Consider the following 26148-nt stretch of genomic DNA (forward strand, 5'->3'; position numbering starts at 1 on the left):
ACTTCCATACACACTTGTACACTATACACACTTCCATACACACTTCTACACTATACACACTTCCATACACACTTCTACACTATACACACTTCCATACATACTTCCATACACACTTCTACACTATACACACTTCCATACATACTTCCATACACACTTCTACACTATACACACTTCCATACACACTTCTACACTATACACACTTCCATACATACTTCCATACACACTTCTACACTATACACACTTCCATACATACTTACATACACACTTCTACACTATACACACTTCCATACATACTTCCATACACACTTCTACACTATACACACTTCCATACACACTTCTACACTATACACACTTCCATACACAGCTATACAGGTTGAGCCAGTTTAGGAAAATAATCCTGCAGCAACAGGAAATGTGAATTATTATGTAGATTATTATGAATCAACATTTTTGTAGGGGTTTATTTATTATTATTTTGAAAGGAAACTCATGTCTGAAATTTCAATGTGGGAATTACAAACGTCAGAAACCTTTTTACACCTGAAATACAATTCCTGCATTGCAGGAAAGTTCTCCTGCAACAGGGCGATCAAATTAAGATCCTACATCTGTAGCAGCTCTCCATGTTCACATGTCATACTCATTATCACAGCGTCCTCTTAAAAATGTACTGAATGTACTGAACGTATAATGAAACAGGTACAACAGAGTACCGATGCACCTTACTAGGTTATATAATGCAGCTTGACGTGTCATTGGGGGGTAGAACTCATATTCACACTTTGTCAAAAGTGTGCACACTATCATTTCTCTCCTCGGCTGGTAAGGGAGTACAGAGGTGAGCCGCCTCAGAGTGTTATAGTGGAGTAGGGTACTGTACACTCTTAGAAAAAAAGTTTTCGATCTTGAATCAAAAATGGTTCTTCGGCTGTGGGTTCTCAAAGGATGTAGAACCCCTTTCCACAGGGGGTTACACATTGAACCCAAAAGAGTTCCACCTGGAACCACAAAGGGTTCTACCTGGAACTGAAAAGAGTTACCCTATGGGGACAGCCACAGAACCAGAGCCTTTTTTTCGAACAGTGTAGGGGTAGAGTAGGGTCCAGCTGCAGAGTAGTGCAGAAAGTGGGTGGGGTGTCCTACCTGTGTTGCCGTGCTGGACCTTCCCGTTGCTCATCTGTTTGAGTCTCTTCTGGTGAGACTTGCCGTTGTAGTGTATCTGGGCCTGGGCTGGGGAGTTGAGCTGGATGTTACACACGTCACACACTGTGTAACTGCGCTGTTTCCTCTCCCTCTTGGGCCTGCTGTGGTCAGACGAGGGCAGGGCACCCCCAACTGGTCCTGGCTGCTCCCCCAGGACTACGCCCTCCTCCTGGGGGTCACAGCACACCTCGCTGTCCACAGTCAACCCCATCCCCACTCCTAACCCGCTCCTGTCCTCCTCCATCTCTAACACTGAGGGTGGGCTGAACGGACGCTTCCTTCCTGGGAGAGGAGAGAAGGATCTGTTATTTATGGTGCCGTTAACCTTCTCTTTTGACAGGTAACTTGACAGGGAACACATTCCCATTCACTGCAATGACACGGTGAAGAGTTGCAAGGAAGAGGAGAGCGAAGAGGGGAGAGAAGAGGGCAGAGATGAGAGAGAACAGAAATGTAGAAAGAGAGGAGAGGAGAAAGAGAAGAGATCGAGATGAGACACACCAGAAAGGATGAGAGAGAAGGTGCCGAGAACAGACCAGCGGGGGTAAGAGGTCAGAGGTGAAGGATCAGGGCCAGTCCCAGGCTTATGTCCAGCGCCAGTGGATTAGAGAGGCAGTGCTCTGTGAGTCTGAGGTGCCCAGTGTCACAGTGATATAACAGTGTGTTAGAGTACAGACATGTGCTGGGAACAATGGAGCCCTCCCGAAATGATTCTCCCCTGCCCTCTGTGTCTCTGCACAAAGCCCCCCTGTTAAAGCCAATAGCCCATAAAAGACAGGGGCGTAATAAGAACTCTGATTCAGACGGTTCGGTGTAGGTGGGTGAGGCATCTGATCCTAGGCCTGTCTGAAGTAAAGCCCTGGCTGTCAGTACCCACACACCCTCGCAGAGACATACACTGAGTGTACAAAACATGAAGAACACCTGCTCTTTCCATGACATAGACTTGACCAGGTAAATCCAGGTGAAAGCTATGGTCCCTTATTGATGTCACTTGTTAAATCCACTTCAAAATCGGTGTAGATGAAGGAGAGACAGGTTAAAGAAGGATTTTTAAGCCTTGAGACAGTTGAGACATTGTGTATGTGTGTGTGTGTGTGTGTGCCATTCAGAGGTGAATGAGGATGACAAAATATTTAAGTGCCTTTGAACGGGGTATGGTAGTAGGTGACAGGCGCACCGGTTTGAGTGTGTCAAGGATTGCAATGCTGCTGGGTTTTTCATGCTCAACAGTTTCCCGTGTGTATCAAAAACGGCACAACGCCTAACGGACATCCAGCCAACTTCACAGAACTATAGGAAGCATTGGAGTCAATATGGGGCAGTATCCCTGTTGAACCCTTTCAACACCTTGTAGAGTCCATGCCTGGACGAATTGAGGCTGTTCTGAGGGCAAAAGGGTGGTGTTCTTAATGTTTGTCTACTCATTGTACATCCCCACACACAGACACTGTACACACAGACACCCATACACACCCACATGAACACTCACTACCTATGGACTACCCAATCCCCTACTAATCATAGATTGTATAACAACATAGGAGGCCGTGCAGTTCAGTACGGCACCACTGGGGGGAGACAGAGTGCTATGCTCGGATTATCTGAGGAGCATGCTGTGCTGTCAGTCAAGCTGCTTCACTCAGAGTGACTACACGCCTGCTTGCTGTGCTAGCCTGCTATTACAAAGGCTCTAACAGTAGGTCTGTCTGTAGTCTGTCTGACTCTGTACCACTGTCTGTCCACTCTGTGCTAAGGAATGAGATAGGAGCAAATAAGGTCAAAAAAATGGTTGAATCAACATCGTTTCGAAGTAATTTCAACCCAAAAATTAAATGTGATGACCTAGTCATTTCAACCCAAAAATGCAATGTGATGTCGTTGAATCAAGGTAGAAAACTGACCGGATTTGCAAAAAGTAATCAACGTAAGGGAATTTTGTATTTTTTTCAACAATTATTTGACCTTTTAACCTAAATCCAATGGCAGGGAAAAAAATGTTGGTTGATTACATGTTGAATTCACTTTACTTGACAACTCAACCAAATGTAAATCAAAACTAGACATTGAACTGACTCTGCCCAGTGGGACACTTTTTTAGCATGGTTTTTATGTAATCCGTTCCCTGTTAAAAATAGCAGGTGCAAACTTAGCACAGGTAGTAAGTATTGGTACATCTGGCCTTGTATGAGTTAAGTCTGAGGCATTTGTAAGACCAGTGCATTGTACCAATCGTTACAGAAACACAACACAAACTGTCCTATGAAAGAGGTGCGAACCCTTTTGGCTCTAGTGAATAATTATATCAGAAAAACAGAACAGAAAAAGGATTTTCCCAGACAGATAAATGCTATGTGATTTAAAAAGGCTGCCTGAACACATCTCAACACTTATGGTACACGTGGGGGGTGGGGGGGGTTCTCTCCTTCAGACTAGATCCACACAGAGAGAGAAAAGACCTGTGTTTGTTTATTCCCTCCCCTCCTACTCTCTCCTGCCATAAATACATGAAAAGGCAGCTCTATAGAATCCCTTCGATGGATTGAGACGTCAACATGTGAAAAGCCCCCTGAAAGCCTCTTGCCTACGCCTACATGTATTTCGGTACTGGATACCCACAAACCACTCACACACACACCCAATCCTTGGAGACATACACACTTAAACCTCTAAAACACACACACACACACACATCCCCCCGCTCTCACATACATCGCACACGCGCACACACACACACACACACACACATTAGAGGAGGTATGAAAGCTGCTATTCACATTGCCAATCTGGGAGCACTCAAAGACTCCATCAGATGTTTTCTCAAAAAGCTTTGAGTGTTGGCCATTCGAGGCAGCCAATAAAGGGTCCTTATACCACACGACCCAAACACCCCTGCCAAACTACCAAGCATCCCTCACTCCATTGAAAAAAAAAGACTTAAAAAAGCTATACATTATTCATTCATAAACACATTGTACAGTACAGTCTTTCCCACACCATGCCACAAAGCGGAAGCAGTGTATGTCAAGGCTGGCACTGCCCGTTCTCCCCCTGCCACCCTCTGCCCCTCAGCCAGCATTCATCCCTCTCTACACAGCAGGCGCTACAGCCTCACACACTGCATAGGGCTGCAGTAAGAACATCTTCGGGCCTCTCCCACCTAATATCTCACACTGAAACAAATGTCTTTGGTCCTTGAGGGCCACCACCCGGTAGATTATTTTCAGGGGCCACAGATTGTGTTAGAGCTGCCCTCTAACATTCTTTCCCACACCATCTACTCCTGCTAACATGACCATGCAAGAAGAATAGGAGCAGGAAGACAAGTGGGTGATCCCTGAACACTGAACACCTCCAACAGCTGAATGTTAGAGGGCAGCTCTAACACAATCTGTGGCCCCTGAAAATAATCTACTGGGTGGTGGCCCTCAAGGACCAAAGACATTTGTTTCAGTGTGAGATATTAGGTGGGAGAGGCCCGAAGATGTTCTTACTGCAGCCCTATGCAGTGTGTGAGGCTGTAGCGCCTGCTGTGTAGAGAGGGATGAATGCTGGCTGAGGGGCAGAGGGTGGCAGGGGGAGAACGGGCAGTGCCAGCCTTGACATACACTGCTTCCGCTTTGTGGCATGCCCCCCCCCCCTCCTAGCGATCATCTATCACGGAGCTGATCTCTCGCTGAATGACCCGGGCTCACCCGGCATAGCGGCTCAGCAATTAAACCTCTATTTACGAGCCTGTCCCTGCTGTCCAGTGAGCCTGAAATACTACCACCCTGGAGAAGGAGGAGGGAGGAGTAGCCCTCCCCACATCCAGCCCAAGGCTCCCCTCTCTGGGCATGGAGTAGGGGCACAGGCCCTTCCTGCCTGGTGCAATCAAAACCCGGCCTCCAAGTAGACCCACACAAACACAGGAGGCATGTCAGCACCTCTTAAATTACCCTGAGGAGAGCAGAGAGCACGGAGAACATGGTGAACACACCCTACTACACACACTCTCACAAATAGAAACGTTTGACCTCCACTTCGCTTCTGCATGAATAAGTAGTAAGTAGTACGCAATTCAGCAAACATCACAAACAAACACATCCATTCAGACACCGCCAAAAACAACCAGCCAGACACACCCCCTTTGCCCAAAACACTTAGGGTGACCTCAACTACAAATAAAAACAACAATTCCTGCCTGCAGAGAGACACACACAAGCACCCCCACCCCCCTCACACACACACACCCACCCCCTCACACACGCACCCCCACCCCCTCACACACGCTTGCATACAAGAGTCATATTAGCTTGAGAAACATGAGAATGTCTCCACATAAGCACCATGCCACCCCACCCGCCTGTCTCCCATCCTCTACCAGCCATGTCAATAGTTGAACATTTAACAGTCCTGTCCATTTAGCATCCACTGCTGTTTGTGTTAGACTAGAGCCAGATAATAACCACGTGTGATGTTTAAGGAGGACATTTCAATAAGGATGAGGAGGTGACTCTGCTATGGGAAGCAGACTCTTAAAGTGGCAATCTGCATTCATTTTCGCGGACGTATAAATGAATGATATGTACCCATTGAGTCTTACAGAATATATCTTATAAATGAGTTAAATGTTTACATTGATTCTTAAAGAATAAAACTTATACTGTAAATGCGTCATCAGCTTAGTTCAACAGTCGTACCCCACCAGAAGCCAGAATACAAGCTTGTTTCACTCCAATGTTTGTAAACAAACACTATATGGCCTCAAAACAGTGTTAAAACTATAATTTTGATATCATGGATGGTCAGTCCTTTCATACATAGCGCTGTCTATGAGAGTGGTAACATTTCTCCAGCCCCATCCCTCAACTTTTTACCGAAACAGGGAGGCACATTCTTTGTCATTGTTTCAACTACGGATTGCTGCTTTAAGGCCATCATCGTCACACGGCCGTCCACATGGTCAACTACATTAGCGTCTTCAACATCTCTGTGAAACATTTCACGGTACGCATGCAATGAGACAGAGAGACAGAGAGACAGAGAGACAGAGAGACAGAGAGAGAGAGAATATAATATGACATTTGTAATGTCTTTATTGTTTTGAAACTTCTGTATGTGTAATTTTACTGTTAATTTTTATAGTTTATTTCACTTTTGTATATTATCTACCTCACTTGCTTTGGCAATGTTAACACATGTTTCCCATGCCAATAAAGCCCCTTGAATTGAATTGAATTGAATTGAGAGAGAGAGAGAGAGAGATGGACACAGAGAGAGAGAGAACGAAAAGGAGAGAGAGGTTGACAGATTCAAAAGGCAGTGGTATGACGAGGCGTGTTGTCATTCCAGCTCGTCTGTAACAGGCCTGAGGCGTGTTGTCATTCCAGCTCTTCTGTAACAGGCCTGAGGCATGTTGTCATTCCAGCTCGTCTGTAACAGGCCTGAGGCGTGTTGTCATTCCAGCTCGTCTGTAACAGGCCTGAGGTGTGTGATGTCTGCAGTCTCTGTGCTCTCCCGGTGTAACACTGGAAATCCAAGCATACGCTCCTCTAATGAGCATAGTAATAATTAACACAGGTAACTCTGTTCAGTCCTTGTTGAAAGAGAAATAACTCATGTTAATGCCAGAGGATAGTTGGGAGGTGAAACAGAGAGAGACAGTTTGTGCTTGTTGCCTGGCGACCCAAAGCCAGTGGAACAAAGTCAATAAAAAAGCAGTCCCACATGAATTGATGCTCTGTTTCTGATCTCTGTTTACAGATGTCATTTGGCTCAGTGAAAGTCAGGCCACTCACAGTTGCTCAGCCTGTGTGTGTGTATGCAAGCCAACCGACCGTTACACAGCAGGAAATTCAAACAGCATCTTTCTGATTGTATCAATGCACTGAATGTTGACTGGGAGGGTGTGTGTGTGTGTGTGTGTGTGTGTGTGTGTGTGTGTGTGTGTGTGTGTGTGTGTGTGTGTGTGTGAGAGACAACTTCCATTCTAATCTGCAAAACAATCTTTCACATTACTCACTTCCACATCATTCATCAATCACAGCCCACTATCAACTGAGACACCATGATGATCACCAGGCTGTTAGGGGGAATATCTTGTTACCACCAGACAGTCTCTCTGGCTAGGCCACAGAGCAGGACTCTGTCCCCTTCGTCTGCTGCTGCTGGTGCCTGCTCCTCAGTCAAACTCACAAACATGTTCATTAGGAATTCTAACCACGCACACAGCCAGCCAAGCAGTTTACCTTTCTTTCCTCCTCCTCTCTCTCTCTGTCTGTTTCTCCCTCCCTCGCTCTCTGCCTCTCTCAGACTGATAGAAGTCTCCGGCACCGGTATACAAGCCCTCAGGAGAGCTGTGGCTTTTGTGTGCGTTTGTATTTGAGTACGTTTTAAACTGTGTGTGAGTGTGTGTCAGAGGAGGCTGGTGGGCGGAGCTATAGGAGAATGGGCTCGTTGTAAGGAACTACTGGAATGGTATCAAACACATCGAACATATGGAAACTACATGTTTGACTCCGTTCCAGCCATAACAATGAGCTTGTCCTCCAGTGGAGGCTCCTCAGTGGAAGAAGGGGAGGACCATCCTCCTCAGGAAATTTCATAAATATAAAAATAGTGAAACATTTAAAAAAGTTATCCTTTTTAGATAAAACTACACTAAATATATTCACGTCACCAAATAATAGATTAAAACACACTGTTTTGCAATGAAGGTCTACAGTAGCATGAACAGCACTCTGTGATGTAGCACCATGGTGTAGCCAGAGGACAGCTAGCATCCATCCTCCTCTGGGTACATTGACATCAATACAAAAACCTAGGAGCCTCATGGTTTTCATCCCCTTCCATAGACTTACACAGTAATTATGACAACTTCCAGAGGACATCCTCAAATCTATCAGAGCTCTTGCAGCATGAACTGACATGTTGTCCACTCAATCAAAGTAGTGAAAGCATAAGCTACAGCTAGCTAGCACTGCAGTGCATCAAATATGGTGAGTAGTTGACTCAAAGAGAAAGACGATAGTTAAACAGTTTTGAGCAAATTCATTTCTTCCAAAATGAAGGAGGAGAGAGAGAGAGAGAGAGAGAGAGAGAGAGAGAGAGAGAGAGAGAGAGAGAGAGAGAGAGAGAGAGAGAGAGAAAAACAGAGAGAGAGAGAGAGAGAGAGAGAGAAAGACAGAGAGAGGAGACAAATCACTCTTGGATCTGAATCCCTATGAATGATCACGCCTAGTTTAAGGGCTTGACTCATCCCTTAGGAGGTAGGTGTGTGTGTGTTGGGCAGGAATATTTCACAGTATATTTTTTTCACTTTCTCTTTCACTTACTTAGCTAGAATCTAATGCAGTTAGCTAGTTCAGCCTACTCAAACTGTATGACCGCTGTACATCAACTGCACCACCCTCAAACCCAGAGGGTAGTGCGGTCTGCACAACACATCACTGGGGGCAAACTACCTGCCCTCCAGGACACCTACAACACCCGATGTCACAGGAAGGCCAAAAAGATCATCAAGGACAGCAACCACCCGAGCCACTGCCTGTTCACCCCGCTATCATCCAGAAAGCGAGGTCAGTACAGGTGCATCAAAGCTGGGACCGAGAGACTGAAAAACTATCTCTAGGCCATCAGACTGTTAAACAGCCATCATTAACATAGAGAAGCTGCTGCCAACATACAGAGTCAAATCTCTGGCCACGTTAATAAATATACGTTATAATGGTATCACTAGTCACCTTAAATAACACCACATGTTAATGTTTATATATTCTACATTACTCATCTCATATGTATATACTGTATTCTATACATCTACTGCATCTAGCCTATGCCGCATGATCATCGCTCAACCATATATTTATATGTACATATTCTTATTCATCCCTTTACATTTCTGTGTATAAGGTAGTTGTTGTGAATTTGTTAGATTACTTGTTAGATATTACTGCATTGTCAGAACTAGAAGCACAAGCATTTCGCTACACTCTCATTAACATCTGCTAACCATGTGTATGTGACCAATACAATTTGATTTGATTTGAAACACCCGGCTCAAACAGAGAGTGTTGGATAGCTATGGCTATGGCTATCCAACACTGGAACTCTTCCAAGTCAAGGTAACCTTTTGGTTATATTAATTCATTGCCACCGGGCCATCCGGTGTAACTGCTAAGCTGCTTTCTGCTGACTGTACACTGTACTGAATGATTGTATCAGGTTTACTAAAGTGTTAGTTGTAGTAGCTATGTTGACTATGACGTGACAACGATGTAGGCTGTGTGCAGTTAGCAGTCATGATATGAAGGTTTGGCTTGGTCACAGACAGCTGATGTGTTGTGCACCAAAGTCCACACGCTAAGGGAAAATGTGAGAGGGGGCGAGAGCGTAGATAGTTGTGAGAAGGAATTATATATTCAATGAGCTGTTTGTATGTGGCTGCTATGAAGGGGAACTGTGTTTACGTGTGATCAGGGGTGTATTCATTACGCTGATTCTGTTGAAAAACGTTTTTTAAGTGGAAGCAAACAGAACAAAATAGGGGTAAACATCGGAATTTGTCCAATCGAAACTCTCGTTTGCAACTGTTGGACTAATGATTACACTCTAAATCAGGTAGATACAGGCAAGAGTGTGCAAGGCGTTATTGAATGTGCCACACTCTGTCACCTTGATTACTGAATATTCTCTCAACCTGTGCACCTACACTGTAAACATTAATTCGTAGCCTACACTCTTAGAAAAAAAGGTGCTATCTAGAACCCTTTTAGGTTCAAGGTATAACCATTTTCACAAAGGGCTCTACATTTAATTCAAAAGAGTTTTCCTTGGAACCAAGAAGGGTTCTCCTATGTGGACAGTCAACAAACTCTATTTTTCTAAGAGTGTAAGTTGTAGCAACCTCCTGATGGGTACAGGGAAAATGATAGCATCATGTAGTAGCCTAAACCTTTCGATGTTACATTGAGCTGGGTGAATGGGAATATGAATGACAGTCCTCCAATATGCTGTAACAGAAATAAGGCCATGTCCATGAAAAATAATCATCCTCCCTCGTCTTAAACGTCATCGACAGCCACCGCAGTCCTCCTATAGGTCTTCCCACCAGCCTCCTCCGGTGTGTTTGTATATGTGTGATTGTGCGCATGCCAGTGTTTGTATGAGAGAGCGAGCGACATTAGATGGCCACCTATGGCAGCAGATTGACCAAGGCTGCATTTTTCTGAGCTAAACTGACTGAGACGCTCCTCCAACAACAACACATAAAACCTCACATAATTTTGGCCAAAAAAACCAAAAACAATTTCTCTCAACCAGTGGCATTTGGGCTTTTTAGGTGAGCGCTGATGCCGCCCTGTGATAAGCAGTGCCAACTTTGTCAAAGGCAGGGGCGCAAAATATTTATCTTGTCCATTCCCAGCACGGCTCTCCAGGGTGCTGTTGGAGAGATGCATCGCTGCGGCGCTGCACCAACGTTCCGTCCAAAAATTATCTAACAGAAATCATGTAGCAGATATTGCTTGTGGTTGAAAGAGCATACAGTGTAGCCTGGCTGGAGATAAAATGTACTACAATGTAATAATGAGAGACTTTTTTTTACATCATGCCGGTTTCTCCGATCAAATAGCCAAACCTCAACGGCGCCAAATCAAATAGAAAATGCTCTGACACGTTAACAAAACAACACGTCCTAAAACCAGGACAGGTCAAAGTGAAATGGACAATACGGAATGGACAATCAGGCTACTCACAACTGCTGTCCAGGAGTTTCATCCCGTGGGCTAAATTGTCAAGATCAGTGGTTTCAAGTTTGTATATGTCATGTTTTTACGAGCTGATCATAGCGAAAAAGAAAAGACTTCTGCATTTCAAGCTGTGTAAACACATGGGCTCAGGATAACTCCTCCTGATGAAGTTGGGAAGCTGATATTCAGAGCTTAAAACACAAATGGATTAGTCACAGGAAGCATGACTAATAAAGCCAATGCAACAGCCTGTTTTACAAATAGTGGGCCTACCACATGGATGGGCATTCATAAAATTCCTTTGTGGGTCGACATGGTAGGTTACACCCCAGTAAGCACGAAGGTTACACCCCAGTAAGCACGAAGGTTACACCCCAGTAAGCACAAAGGTTATACCCCAGTAAGCACGAAGGTTACACCCCAGTAAGCACGAAGGTTACACCCCAGTAAGCATGAAGGTTACACCCCAGTAAGCACGAAGGTTACACCCCAGTAAGCACGAAGATTACACCCCAGTAAGCACGAAGGTTACACCCCAGTAAGCACGAAGGTTACACCACAGTAAGCACGAACCAACACCGACATCTTTTGGATGTCTTTTTTTGGCCCTGTCTGGATTGAAGGTATTTTTTTGGTGCAGTCCGGACCGGCCTTAATTTCCACGTCCACAGACCAAATTTGAACCAATCATAAACGTCTATTCAACTTTCATTCAGAACCGAACATGAACCTGATTTCAACGTCCGGAAAATACGTATTTTAGATGTCTTTTCAATGCCATTTTGTCTCACCTAGGGCGGCAGAACGGCCAGGACCGGCCCCGGAGAGAGATCATGTGTAATAAACAGTGTATGACAGCATATGTGTACACAGGCTACATGTTCTGCATACAGTATGTGTATAGCAGTGTATCGATGTATTAGCATAGTGAAGGAGAAGAGAGAGACACGTTGACCTGGTTGAGACAGCTGAGACTAACGACCCCAGAAACAACCTCAACGCCCACACAGCACTCAGCAGACAGGAGTTAGGGGGAGTTAAAAAAGAGGCTGTGAATTTAGAGATAACATGAAGTGTAGTTTTGTTAGATAAAATCCTTTTTCATATCATAAAAAGGTCCATATGGCGCGATCTATTTTGTATTTCCACTCGTTCAATTTGCAAAGAAAGGAGTCTGTGAAAATGTAACCCTTAACGCTGTTTCAACCAGTCAAATCACATTCATATTTCTTCCTCAGAGATCCTAGAACGTAACCAGATTTCACTATATCATTAGGAGTGTAGTATATCTTATAGGACACCAAATTTGGTCAGAGAGCGACGCCTTCATGGCGCGTCAATGACACGGGCGGTCTTCACTTGATTGACTGTAAATAAGCACCAATCGGGGTCAAACAAAGCTAGCTAGATAGCCAATGAGCTGGGCTTTATGGGAGTATGGAAACCACGTATCTTTCGCAAAATGTTGCTGCTAACGTTGTGTGACAGCAAGCCTTTCCCTTTGGACAAAAATGACAATAATATGGAGAGTTATGAAGATATGAAAAGTGGGTGTTTTGCAAATGTTGAACTTACAAAGTGGCTACTAATACTGGAAAAGCTAAATCAAAGTCCAAGTATACAGATTTGACGATATTCTTGCAGAGAAATGCAATGTAGGGGCCTCCCGGGTGGCGCAGTGGTCTAGGGCACTGCATCGCAGTGCTAGCTGTGCCATCAGAGACTCTGGGTTCGCGCCCAGGTTCTGTCGCAGCCAGCCGCGACTGGGAGGTCCGTGGGGCGACGCACAATTGGCCTAGCGTCATCTGGGTTAGGGAGGGTTTGGCCGGTAGGGATATCCTTGTCTCATTGTGCACTAGCGACTCCTGTGGTGGGCACAGTACACGCCCCAGGTCGCCTGGTGCACAGTGTTTCCTCCGACACATCTCCAACACATTGGTGCGGCTGGCTTCCGGGTTGGATGCGCGCTGTGTTAAGAAGCAGTGCGGCTTGGGTTGTGTTTCGGAGGATGCATGGCTTTCGACCTTTGTCTCTCCCAAGCCCGTATGGGAGTTGTAGCGATGAGACAAGATAGTAACTACTACCAATTGGAAAGGGGGTAAAAAAATAAAAATAAAAATTAATTAAATAAAGAAAAATGTAATGTAAATGTCTCCTTCACAATTTGCCCAAATGTACAGTGAGGGAAAAAAGTATTTGATCCCTTGCTGATTTTGTACGTTTGCCCACTGACAAAGAAATGATCAGTCTATAATTTTAATGGTAGGTTTATTTGAACAGTGAGAGAGAATAAAAACAAAGAAATCCAGAAAAACGCATGTCAAAAATGTTATAAATTGATTTGCATTTCAATGAAGATAATAAGTATTTGACCCACTCTCAATCAGAAAGATTTCTGGCTCCCAGGTGTCTTTTATATAGGTAACGAGCTGAGATTAGGAGCACACTCTTAAAGGGAGTGCTCCTAATCTCAGCTTGTTACCTGTATAAAAGACACCTGTCCACAGAAGCAATCAATCAGATTCCAAACTCTCCACCCTGGCCAAGACCAAAGAGCTCTCCAAGGATGTCAGGGACACGATTGTAGACCTACACAAGGCTGGAAGGGGCCACAAGACCATCGTCAAGCAGCTTGGTGAGGAGGTGACAACAGTTGATGCGATTATTCGCAAATGGAAGAAACACAAAAGAACTGTCAATCTCCCTCGGCCTGGGGCTCCATGCAAGATCTCACCTCGTGGAGTTGCAATGATCATGAGAATGGTGAGGAATCAGCCCAGAACTACACTGCCCTGTTTTTTTTTTGTATATCTACTGGTTTTGTAAGTCTAGGGATATGTATGTCTATGGTGGCCTGAATTGGTTCCCAATCAGAGGCAGCTGTTTATCATTTTCTCTGATTGGGGATCATATTTAGGTAGCCATTGCCATAAGGTATTTGTGGGTTCTTATTCTACGTTTAGTTGCCTGTCTGCACATCTCATATTATTTGCACATTTTGTTAGTTTGTTCAGTGTTCTTTCTTAATTAAAGAAGAATGTATGCATATCCCACTACGCCTTGGTCTCCTCCATACAACAGCCGTGACAACAGTAAGCATCACATATGTGAATATTGTGCACAAGTATACAGATGTTGTTCATGTTTTCCTTCCTGCTATATTCTGCGATTGACTGTTTTGACCCAGCCAGACCAAAATCTTTGCCAAACCCGGCCTGTCTTCTGGAAGGCTTGTCCTCTCCTCTCCCTGCGGGCCAAGGCCCTGGTCAAGCTAAAGTTAGCCCAGCAGTTGAGACAGAATTCCCCACATTCTCTCCCCACCACAGGCTCACCCAGCTGGGGGCCGAGACAACCAGCCACCACTACCACTGCTGGGAGGGGTTCCATACTACAGCAAAATATACACATAGGAAAACACACAGATATTCAGAAACGGCCACAAACAGATGTGCACTAATCCACTCCACACATGAACATGCGCACACACACACACATGCAAACACACACACACTAACACTAGAGGTCTGGTGGTATCCAGATGTTCATACTGTCATACCATTTCTGTACCATACTGTGGTATTAGGGGGGACGCACAAAACAATTTAGACAGAAGGGATCTGGAACTAGGAGTGGATTGAATATATCTGCTGTAACCAGAATCCTGACATCTGGCCACTTAGCCAACAAGTTAGCAAACCAAATGCATAGCTGGAGCTCTGAGCTGGATATCATTTACTTGACACGCCTTAGATGTGTGCCCCCCCCCCCCCCCCCCAAAAAAAGCACAATTGTATTGACAATCATACCATCAGTATTTCAAAATACCCCGGGACACGGTGTAAATCAGTATATCACCCAAGCCTCACACACACACACACACACACACACACAGTGCCAACACACTGTCAATGACACTGACTCAACTCCAGCCACTTTAATAATGGGAATTGATGGGAAATTATGTAAATATATCACTAGCCACTTTAAACAATGCTACCTTATATAATGTTACTTACCCTACATTATTCATCTCATATGCATATGTATATACTGTACTCTGTATCATCGACTGCATCCTTATGTAATACATGTATCACTAGCCACTTTAACTATGCCACTTTGTTTACATACTCATCTCATATGTTATACTGTACTCGATATCATCTACTGTATCTTGCCTATGCTGCTTTGTACCATCACTCATTCATATATCCTATGTACATATTCCTTATCCCCTTACACTGTGTATAAGACAGTAGTTTTTTTGGAATTGTTAGTTAGATTACTTGTTCGTTATTACTGCATTGTCGGAACTAGAAGCACAAGCATTTCACTAAACTCGCATTAACATCTGCTAACCATGTGTATGTGACAAATAAAATTTGATTTGATTTGACACACACACACCCCTCCTTTCGATCTCCCCATTAGCAATCCTAAAGGTTAGACACTGGAGATGCTACAACGATGACTCCGAGACTCATCTAGGAGGTGTTTATTGGATGTCCTGGTTATAGCTGCTCCCCTCTGGCCTCCTCCTAAACACCATCTGTCTGGGGTAACATAAGACAAAGTCCTTACCATCACACAGCAGCCCCTGTGACAACTATATCAGCATGAATCATGTTCTTCTGTCTCTAACTAGACAGGCTGGCTGCTCCAACTGCTAGCCTTAACCTCAGCAGTGGGAGACACATGAGCAATGGAAGATCTTTGTCAGGATTTGCCACTTTGGATTTGAAATGATGCAATGACTATAATGTTAAAGTGCAGACTGTCAGCTTTAATTTGAGGGTATTTTCATCCATATCGGGTGAACCGTGTAGAAAAATTACAGCCATTTTTGTAAATGTTCCCACCATTTTAGGAGACCAAAAGTATTGGGACAAATTCACTTATATGTGTATTAAAGTAGTCAAAAGTTTAGTATTTGGTCCCATATTCCTAGCATGAAATGACTACATCAAGCTTGTTCGATGCATTTTCTGTTTGTTTTGGTTGTTTCAGATTATTTTGTGCCCGATAGAAATAAATGGTAAATAATGTATTGTCATTTTGAGACACTGATTGTAAATAAGAATAGAATATGTTTCTAAACACTTCTACATTAATGTGGATGCTACCATGATTACTGATATTCCTGAATGAATCTTGAATATTGACGAGTGAGAAAGTTAGACGCACAAATGCTAACCTCCCCTGTTATTGTAATGGTGAGAGGCTAGCATGTCTTGGGGGTATGATATTTGTGCGTCTAACTTTCTCACTCATCATTATTCATGTTATATACTGTATCATTTCAAATACAATGTGCTGGAGTACAGAGCCAAAACAACAACTAAAGTCCCAATACTTTTGGATGTCACTGTAGGTTGGTGAGGTGTCACACATTATGTGACACAGCTAGAGGATTGCTACGTGTGTTGGGAACATAACAGAAGGGGTCTGGCTCGGGTGGCGTGACTGTGGAAGAGCAGAGAGAGAGAGAAGGAAGGATTGCCTAAGGACAGAACAGAGGAAGGAGCTGGGGTTGGGCACAGGTGCATCTCTATTTTCTGACAACGCCTCTTCTCACACACACACACACACACACTGTTATTTTGTCTTATGAAACTAACCTCACCGTGAGACGGCAACGGTCGCCAGGGACACCGCGGGCCACCTCATCTAGTCCAGTCCAGCTGGTAACATCCAGCGGGACAGAGGAGAAGAGCAGACATCCCCTCACACAGCCGGTTATAGTGGATATAGACCATGTCTAATGGAGGAATCCAGAGGGCTTTGGTTACACACTATATAGACCCAGAGAATTCACACTGGCCTGAACACACACAGTCAACACAGTTGGGATAGAGATGGAGAGATAATGATCCAGCCATCAACCATCTGATAGACCCTCTTCATCAAAGACCCTCTTGTCTTCTCAATCACAACACAGCCATTGGTCCCAGTACATTACATCACAGTGGCCTTATTAGTCAGCCCTTCTGTTCTCTTACTATAGGTCTCTTAGTGTTTCCAGGCAGGTGCACTTCAGAGTCCAGTCCCTCCACACGTCTCAGTCTGGGTGCTAATGGTCGTGGTGGTGCTGATGGTCGTGCTGATGGTGCAGATCAGGGGGAGCTAGCTAGAGGAGAGGGATGGAGCTCCAGGCCTCATAGGTCATCGGCTAGACGTGTCCCCTTGCAGAGAGCTCTCATCACGGCTGCGTCATAAACACCATGCATCAAAGGCACCAGCGCTGTCACCAACCGGCCAGCACATGCAGTACTCTACTACTACTAGAGGTCAGAGAGCAGTGGAAATATCATACATAGCCCCCCCTCTCTCCCCCTCTCGTTCTCACTTTCCCTATCTCTCTCCCCTACCCCTCCTGTCTCTGCCTTTCTCTCCACAGGTCCACAGTCCAAACCATATCTTCTTTCCTCTGATTATGCTCTACAGGAATGGATGTCTACACTGTCTACACTAAAGGTATCCATTCCCTGGAGATGGTCAATAGACCCATGGTGACACATGTAGTAATCCCCTTCAGTGTATAGATAGTAATGGACATCCAAGCAGACTTAGATGGTGAGGTGGGAATTCAACTGTTTCAACGATTCTCTGATGTCATAGTTTGCCGTCAGGAAGACAAGACAGAGAACCGTCTGGAAACATTATGAGATCTAAACATGTACAGGAGTAGAACGCAGTTAGAATGTCTTCTGATTTTCTTTAGGAATGTTAAATAAGAAAAATTAAATTTTCAGGCCAGTTAGTTCATACTAGCAACACGCACAACCACCAAAACAGGCAGGTAAATTCAGAGCATTTAAGACAACCCAAGCCAAGGAGAAATCACCTTAAATCTACAGTTTTATATAGAGCCATAGCTGAATGAAACTCTTTACCAATCCATATTTCTCAGGCAAAAAGTAAATCCACCTTCATGAAAAAAATAAAAGAACATTTAACGCGATAGACCATATGACTGGACAGGAAATAGACCATATGACTGGATAGGACATAGACCATATGACTGGACAGGAAATAGACCATATGACTGGACAGGAAATAGACCATATGACTGGACAGGACATAGACCATATGACTGGACAGGACATAGACCATATGACTGGACAGGACATAGACCATATGACTGGACAGGAAATAGACCATATGACTGGACAGGACATAGACCATATGACTGGACAGGAAATAGACCATATGACTGGACAGGACATAGACCATATGACTGGACAGGACATAGACCATATGACTGGACAGGAAATAGACCATATGACTGGACAGGACATAGACCATATGACTGGACAGGAAATAGACCATATGACTGGATAGGACATAGACCATATGACTGGACAGGAAATAGACCATATGACTGGACAGGAAATAGACCATATGACTGGACAGGACATAGACCATATGACTGGACAGGACATAGACCATATGACTGGACAGGACATAGACCATATGACTGGACAGGACATAGACCATATGACTGGACAGGACATAGACCATATGACTGGACAGGAAATAGACCGTATGACTGGACAGGACATAGACCGTATGACTGGACAGGAAATAGACCGTATGACTGGACAGGAAATAGACCGTATGACTGGACAGGAAATAGACCGTATGACTGGACAGGAAATAGACCATATGACTGGACAGGAAATAGACCATTTGACTGGACAGGAAATAGACCATATGACTGGACAGGAAATAGACCATATGACTGGACAGGAAATAGACCATATGACTGGACAGGAAATAGACCATATGACTGGACAGGACATAGACCATATGACTGGACAGGAAATAGACCATATGACTGGACAGGAAATAGACCATATGACTGGACAGGACATAGACCATATGACTGGACATGAAATAGACCATATGACTGGACAGGACATAGACCATATGACTGGACAGGAAATAGACCATATGACTGGACAGGAAATAGACCATATGACTGGACAGGAAATAGACCATATGACTGGACAGGAAATAGACCATATGACTGGACAGGACATAGACCATATGACTGGACAGGAAATAGACCATATGACTGGACAGGACATAGACCATATGACTGGACAGGACATAGACCATATGACTGGACAGGAAATAGACCATATGACTGGACAGGACATAGACCATATGACTGGACAGGAAATAGACCATATGACTGGACAGGAAATAGACCATATGACTGGACAGGACATAGACCATATGACTGGACAGGAAATAGACCATATGACTGGACAGGACATAGACCATATGACTGGACAGGACATAGACCATATGACTGGACAGGAAATAGACCATATGACTGGACAGGACATAGACCATATGACTGGATAGGAAATAGACCATATGACTGGACAGGACATAGACCATATGACTGGACAGGAAATAGACCATATGACTGGACAGGACATAGACCATATGACTGGACAGGAAATAGACCATATGACTGGACAGGACATAGACCATATGACTGGACAGGACATAGACCATATGACTGGACAGGACATAGACCATATGACTGGACAGGACATAGACCATATGACTGGACAGGACATAGACCATATGACTGGACAGGAAATAGACCATATGACTGGACAGGAAATAGACCATATGACTGGACAGGAAATAGACCATATGACTGGACAGGAAATAGAGCATATGACTGGACAGGACATAGACCATATGACTGGACAGGACATAGACCATATGACTGGACAGGAAATAGACCATATGACTGGACAGGACATAGACCATATGACTGGACAGGACATAGACCATATGACTGGACAGGACATAGACCATATGACTGGACAGGACATAGACCATATGACTGGACAGGAAATAGACCATATGACTGGACAGGAAATAGACCATATGACTGGACAGGAAATAGACCATATGACTGGACAGGAAATAGAAAGAACATCTAATGCGAGACCATATGACTGGACAGGAAATAGAAAGAACATCTAACGTGAGACCATATGACTGGACAGGAAATAGACCATATGACTGGACAGGAAATAGATCATATGACTGGACAGGAAATAGAAAGAACATCTAATGCGATAGACCATATGACTGGACAGGAAATAGAAAGAACATCTAATGTGATAGACCATATGACTGGACAACAAATAGAAAGAACATCTAATGTGATAGACCATATGACTGGACAGGAAATAGAAAGAACATCTAATGTGATAGACCATATGACTGAACAGGAAATAGACCATATGACTGGACAGGAAATAGACCATATGAATGGACAGGACATAGACCATATGACTGGACAGGACATAGACCATATGACTGGACAGGACATAGACCATATGACTGGACAGGAAATAGACCATATGACTGGACAGGAAATAGACCATATGACTGGACAGGAAATAGAGCATATGACTGGACAGGACATAGACCATATGACTGGACAGGACATAGACCATATGACTGGACAGGAAATAGACCATATGACTGGACAGGACATAGACCATATGACTGGACAGGACATAGACCATATGACTGGACAGGACATAGACCATATGACTGGACAGGACATAGACCATATGACTGGACAGGAAATAGACCATATGACTGGACAGGAAATAGACCATATGACTGGACAGGAAATAGACCATATGACTGGACAGGAAATAGAAAGAACATCTAATGCGAGACCATATGACTGGACAGGAAATAGAAAGAACATCTAACGTGAGACCATATGACTGGACAGGAAATAGACCATATGACTGGACAGGAAATAGAAAGAACATCTAATGCGAGACCATATGACTGGACAGGAAATAGAAAGAACATCTAACGTGAGACCATATGACTGGACAGGAAATAGACCATATGACTGGACAGGAAATAGATCATATGACTGGACAGGAAATAGAAAGAACATCTAATGCGATAGACCATATGACTGGACAGGAAATAGAAAGAACATCTAATGTGATAGACCATATGACTGAACAGGAAATAGACCATATGACTGGACAGGAAATAGACCATATGAATGGACAGGAAATAGACCACATGACTGGACAGGAAATAGAAAGTACATCTAATGCGATAGACCATATGACTGGACAGGAAATAGACCATATGACTGGACAGGAAATAGAAAGAACATCTAATGCGAGACCATATGACTGGACAGGAAATAGAAAGAACATCTAATGTGAGACCATATGACTGGACAGGAAATAGACCATATGACTGGACAGGAAATAGAAAGAACATCTAATACGGTAGACCATATGACTGGACAGGAAATAGAAAGAACATCTAATGAGAGTGTCACACCCTGACCATAGTTTACTTTGTATATTTCTATGTTTTGGTTGGTCAGGGTGTGAGCTGAGTGGGCATTCTATGTTTCATGTCTAGTTTGTCTATTTCTATGTCTGGCCTGATATGGTTCTCAATCAGAGGCAGGTGTTAGTCATTGTCTCTGATTGGGAACCACATTTAGGTAGCCTGGGTTTCACTGTGTGTTTGTGGGTGATTGTTCCTGTCTCTGTGTTTGCACCAGATAGGGCTGTTTCGGTTTTCGTTACGTTCATTTACGTTCTTTGTTTTGTAGTGTTTGTATTGATTCGTGTTTTTACGTTTGTTTATTAAACATGGATCGCAATCTACACGCCGCATTTTGGTCCAACTCTCCTTCACCACAAGAGAACCGTTACAGAATCACCCACCACAACAGGACCAAGTGGCGTGGTAACACGCAACAGCAACAGCAGGAGAAACATAAGGATTTATGGACATGGGAGGACGAACTGGACGGTGAAGGACCCTGGGCTCACCCTGGAGAATATCGCCGTCCCAAGGAAGAACTGGAGGCGACAAAAGCAGAGAGGCGCTGGTATGAGGAGGCAGCACGGCGACGCGGATGGAAGCCTGAGAGTCAGCCCCAAAAATGTATTGGGGGGGGGCTCACAGGGAGTATGGCTATGCCAGGTAGGAGACCTGCGCAAACTCCCTGTGCTTACCGGGGGGCTAGAGAGACCGGGCAGGCACCGTGTTATGCAGTGGTGCGCACAGTGTCCCCAGTGCGGGTGCATAGCCCGGTGCGGTATATTCCAGCTCCGCATATCGGCCGGGCTAGATTGAGCGTCGAGCCAAATGCCATGAAGCCGGTTCTACGCAGCTGGTCTCCAGTGTGTCTCCTTGGGCCGGCTTACATGGCACCAGCCTTGGCACGGTGTCTCCGGTTCGCCTACATAGCCCAGTGCGGGCTATTCCACCTCGCCGCACTGGCAGGGCGACCGGGACCATTCAACCGGGTAAGGTTGGGCAGGCTCGGTGCTCAAGAGCTCCAGTGCGCCTGCACGGTCCGGTCTATCCAGTACCACCTCCACACCCTCTGGTAGCAGCTCCCCGCACCAGGCTTCCTGTGCGTGTTCTCGGTCCAGTACCACCAGTGCCAGCACCACGCATCAGGCCTACAGTGCACCTCGCCTCTCCAGCGCTGCCAGAGCCTTCCTCCTCTCCTGTGCTGTCGGAGTCTCCCGCCTGTTCAGCGCTACCAGAGCCTTCCTCCTCTCCTGCGCTGCCGGAGTCTCCCGCCTGTTTAGCGCTGCCAGAGCCTTCCACCTCTACAGCGTTGCCGGAGTCTCCTGCCTGTTTAGCGCAGCCAGAGCTGCCAGCCTGCATGGAGCAGCCAGCGCTGTCAGTCTGCATGGAGCAGCCAGAGATGTCAGTCTGCATGGAGCAGCCAACGCTGCCAGTCTGCATGGAGCAGCCAGAGCTGTCAGTCTTCATGGAACAGCCAGAGCTGTCAGTCTGCATGGAGCAGCCGGAGATGCCAGTCTGCAAGGAGCTGCCAGTCTGCAAGGAGATGCCAGTCTGCAAGGAGCTGCCAGTCTGCAAGAAGCTGCCAGAGCTGCCAGTTTGCATGGAGCAGCCAGAGCTGCCAGTCTGCAAGAAGCCTCCAGAGCTGCCAGTCAGCATGGAGCAGCCAGAGCCGCCAGTCAGCATGGAGCAGCCAGAGCCGCCAGTCAGCATGGAGCAGCCAGAGCCGTCAGTCTGCCAGGATCCGCCAGTCAGCCAGACTCTTCCAGATCCGCCAGTCAACCAGACTCTTCCAGATCCGCCAGTCAGACAGACTCTTCCAGATCCGCCAGTCAGCCAGACTCCTCCAGATCCGCCAGTCAGCCAGACTCTTCCAGATCCGCCAGTCAGCCAGACTCTTCCAGATCCGCCAGACTCTTCCAGATCCGCCAGTCAGCCAGACTCTTCCAGATCCGCCAGTCTGCCAGACTCTTCCAGATCCGCCAGTCTGCCAGACTCTTCCAGATCCGCCAGTCTGCCAGACTCTTCCAGATCCGCCAGTCTGCCAGACTCTTCCAGATCCGCCAGTCTGCCAGACTCTTCCAGATCCGCCAGTCTGCCAGACTCTTCCAGATCCGCCAGTCAGCCAGACTCTTCCAGATCCGCCAGTCATCCAGGATCTGCCAGAGCCTTCCTCCTCTCCTGTGCTGCCGGAGTCTGAAGAGCCCCTCTGTCCTGAGCTGTCCCTCTGTCCCGAGCTGCCCCTCTGTCCTGTGTTATTAAGTAGGGTTGCCGTGGCTAGGAGGTCACGGAAGCGGACAAGGTGGGGGAAGACTACGGTGAAGTGGGGGCCACGTCCAGCACCAGAGCCGCCACCCGCGGACAGATGCCCACCCAGACCCTCCCCTATAGGTTCAGTTTTTGCGGCCGGAGTCCGCACCTTGGGGTGGGGGGGGTGGGGGGGGGGTACTGTCACACCCTGACCATAGTTTACTTTGTATATTTCTATGTTTTGGTTGGTCAGGGTCTGAGCTGAGTGGGCATTCTATGTTCCATGTCTAGTTTGTCTATTTCTATGTCTGGCCTGATATGGTTCTCAATCAGAGGCAGGTGTTAGTCATTGTCTCTGATTGGGAACCATATTTAGGTAGCCTGGGTTTCACTGTGTGTTTGTGGGTGATTGTTCCTGTCTCTGTGTTTGCACCAGATAGGACTGTTTCGGTTTTCGTTACGTTCATTTACGTTCTTTGTTTTGTAGTGTTTGTATTGATTCGTGTTTTTACGTTTGTTTATTAAACATGGATCGCAATCTACACGCCTCATTTTGGTCCGACTCTCCTTCACCACAAGAGAACCGTTACAGAGAGACCATATGACTGGACAGGAAATAGAAAGAACATCTAATGAGAGACCATATGACTGGACAGGAAATATACCATATGACTGGACAGGAAATAGAAAGAACATCTAATGAGAGTCCATATGACTGGACAGGAAATAGAAAGAACATCTAATGTGATAGACCATATGACTGGACAGGAAATAGAAAGAACATCTAATGAGAGACCATATGACTGGACAGGAAATAGAAAGAACATCTAATGTGATAGACCATATGACTGGACAGGAAATAGACCATATGACTGGACAGGAAATAGAAAGAACATCTAATGCGATAGACCATATGACTGGACAGGAAATAGAAAGAACATCTAATGAGATAGACCATATGACTGGACAGGAAATAGACCATATGACTGGACAGGAAATAGAAAGAACATCTAATGAGAGTCCATATGACTGGACAGTAAATAGACCATATGACTGGACAGGAAATAGAAAGAACATCTAATGCGATAGACCATATGACTGGACAGGAAATAGAAAGAACATCTAATGTGATAGACCATATGACTGAACAGGAAATAGACCATATGACTGGACAGGAAATAGACCATATGAATGGACAGGACATAGACCATATGACTGGACAGGACATAGACCATATGACTGGACAGGACATAGACCATATGACTGGACAGGAAATAGACCATATGACTGGACAGGAAATAGACCATATGACTGGACAGGAAATAGAGCATATGACTGGACAGGACATAGACCATATGACTGGACAGGACATAGACCATATGACTGGACAGGAAATAGACCATATGACTGGACAGGACATAGACCATATGACTGGACAGGACATAGACCATATGACTGGACAGGACATAGACCATATGACTGGACAGGACATAGACCATATGACTGGACAGGAAATAGACCATATGACTGGACAGGAAATAGACCATATGACTGGACAGGAAATAGACCATATGACTGGACAGGAAATAGAAAGAACATCTAATGCGAGACCATATGACTGGACAGGAAATAGAAAGAACATCTAACGTGAGACCATATGACTGGACAGGAAATAGACCATATGACTGGACAGGAAATAGATCATATGACTGGACAGGAAATAGAAAGAACATCTAATGCGATAGACCATATGACTGGACAGGAAATAGAAAGAACATCTAATGTGATAGACCATATGACTGAACAGGAAATAGACCATATGACTGGACAGGAAATAGACCATATGAATGGACAGGAAATAGACCACATGACTGGACAGGAAATAGAAAGTACATCTAATGCGATAGACCATATGACTGGACAGGAAATAGACCATATGACTGGACAGGAAATAGAAAGAACATCTAATGCGAGACCATATGACTGGACAGGAAATAGAAAGAACATCTAATGTGAGACCATATGACTGGACAGGAAATAGACCATATGACTGGACAGGAAATAGAAAGAACATCTAATACGGTAGACCATATGACTGGACAGGAAATAGAAAGAACATCTAATGAGAGTGTCACACCCTGACCATAGTTTACTTTGTATATTTCTATGTTTTGGTTGGTCAGGGTGTGAGCTGAGTGGGCATTCTATGTTTCATGTCTAGTTTGTCTATTTCTATGTCTGGCCTGATATGGTTCTCAATCAGAGGCAGGTGTTAGTCATTGTCTCTGATTGGGAACCACATTTAGGTAGCCTGGGTTTCACTGTGTGTTTGTGGGTGATTGTTCCTGTCTCTGTGTTTGCACCAGATAGGGCTGTTTCGGTTTTCGTTACGTTCATTTACGTTCTTTGTTTTGTAGTGTTTGTATTGATTCGTGTTTTTACGTTTGTTTATTAAACATGGATCGCAATCTACACGCCGCATTTTGGTCCAACTCTCCTTCACCACAAGAGAACCGTTACAGAATCACCCACCACAACAGGACCAAGTGGCGTGGTAACACGCAACAGCAACAGCAGGAGAAACATAAGGATTTATGGACATGGGAGGACGAAC

At 45.0% G+C, this 26148-nt stretch overlaps 1 protein-coding gene across 1 annotated transcript in view; it reads right to left on the minus strand.

Annotated features, from left to right (window-relative positions):
* LOC109891919 (zinc finger protein 385C) overlaps window positions 1-26148 on the minus strand; it is a 194571-nt gene that overhangs the window by 103186 nt on the left and 65237 nt on the right. Inside the window, exon 2 of the mRNA XM_031827302.1 lies at window positions 1144-1485. Within this exon, the coding sequence (XP_031683162.1) occupies window positions 1144-1485 (342 nt within the window). The remainder of the gene's footprint in view (window positions 1-1143; window positions 1486-26148) is intronic.

The sequence above is a fragment of the Oncorhynchus kisutch genome, linkage group LG6 (genome assembly GCF_002021735.2).
Source record: "Oncorhynchus kisutch isolate 150728-3 linkage group LG6, Okis_V2, whole genome shotgun sequence".
In the NCBI taxonomy this organism is placed as follows: Eukaryota; Metazoa; Chordata; class Actinopteri; order Salmoniformes; family Salmonidae; genus Oncorhynchus; species Oncorhynchus kisutch.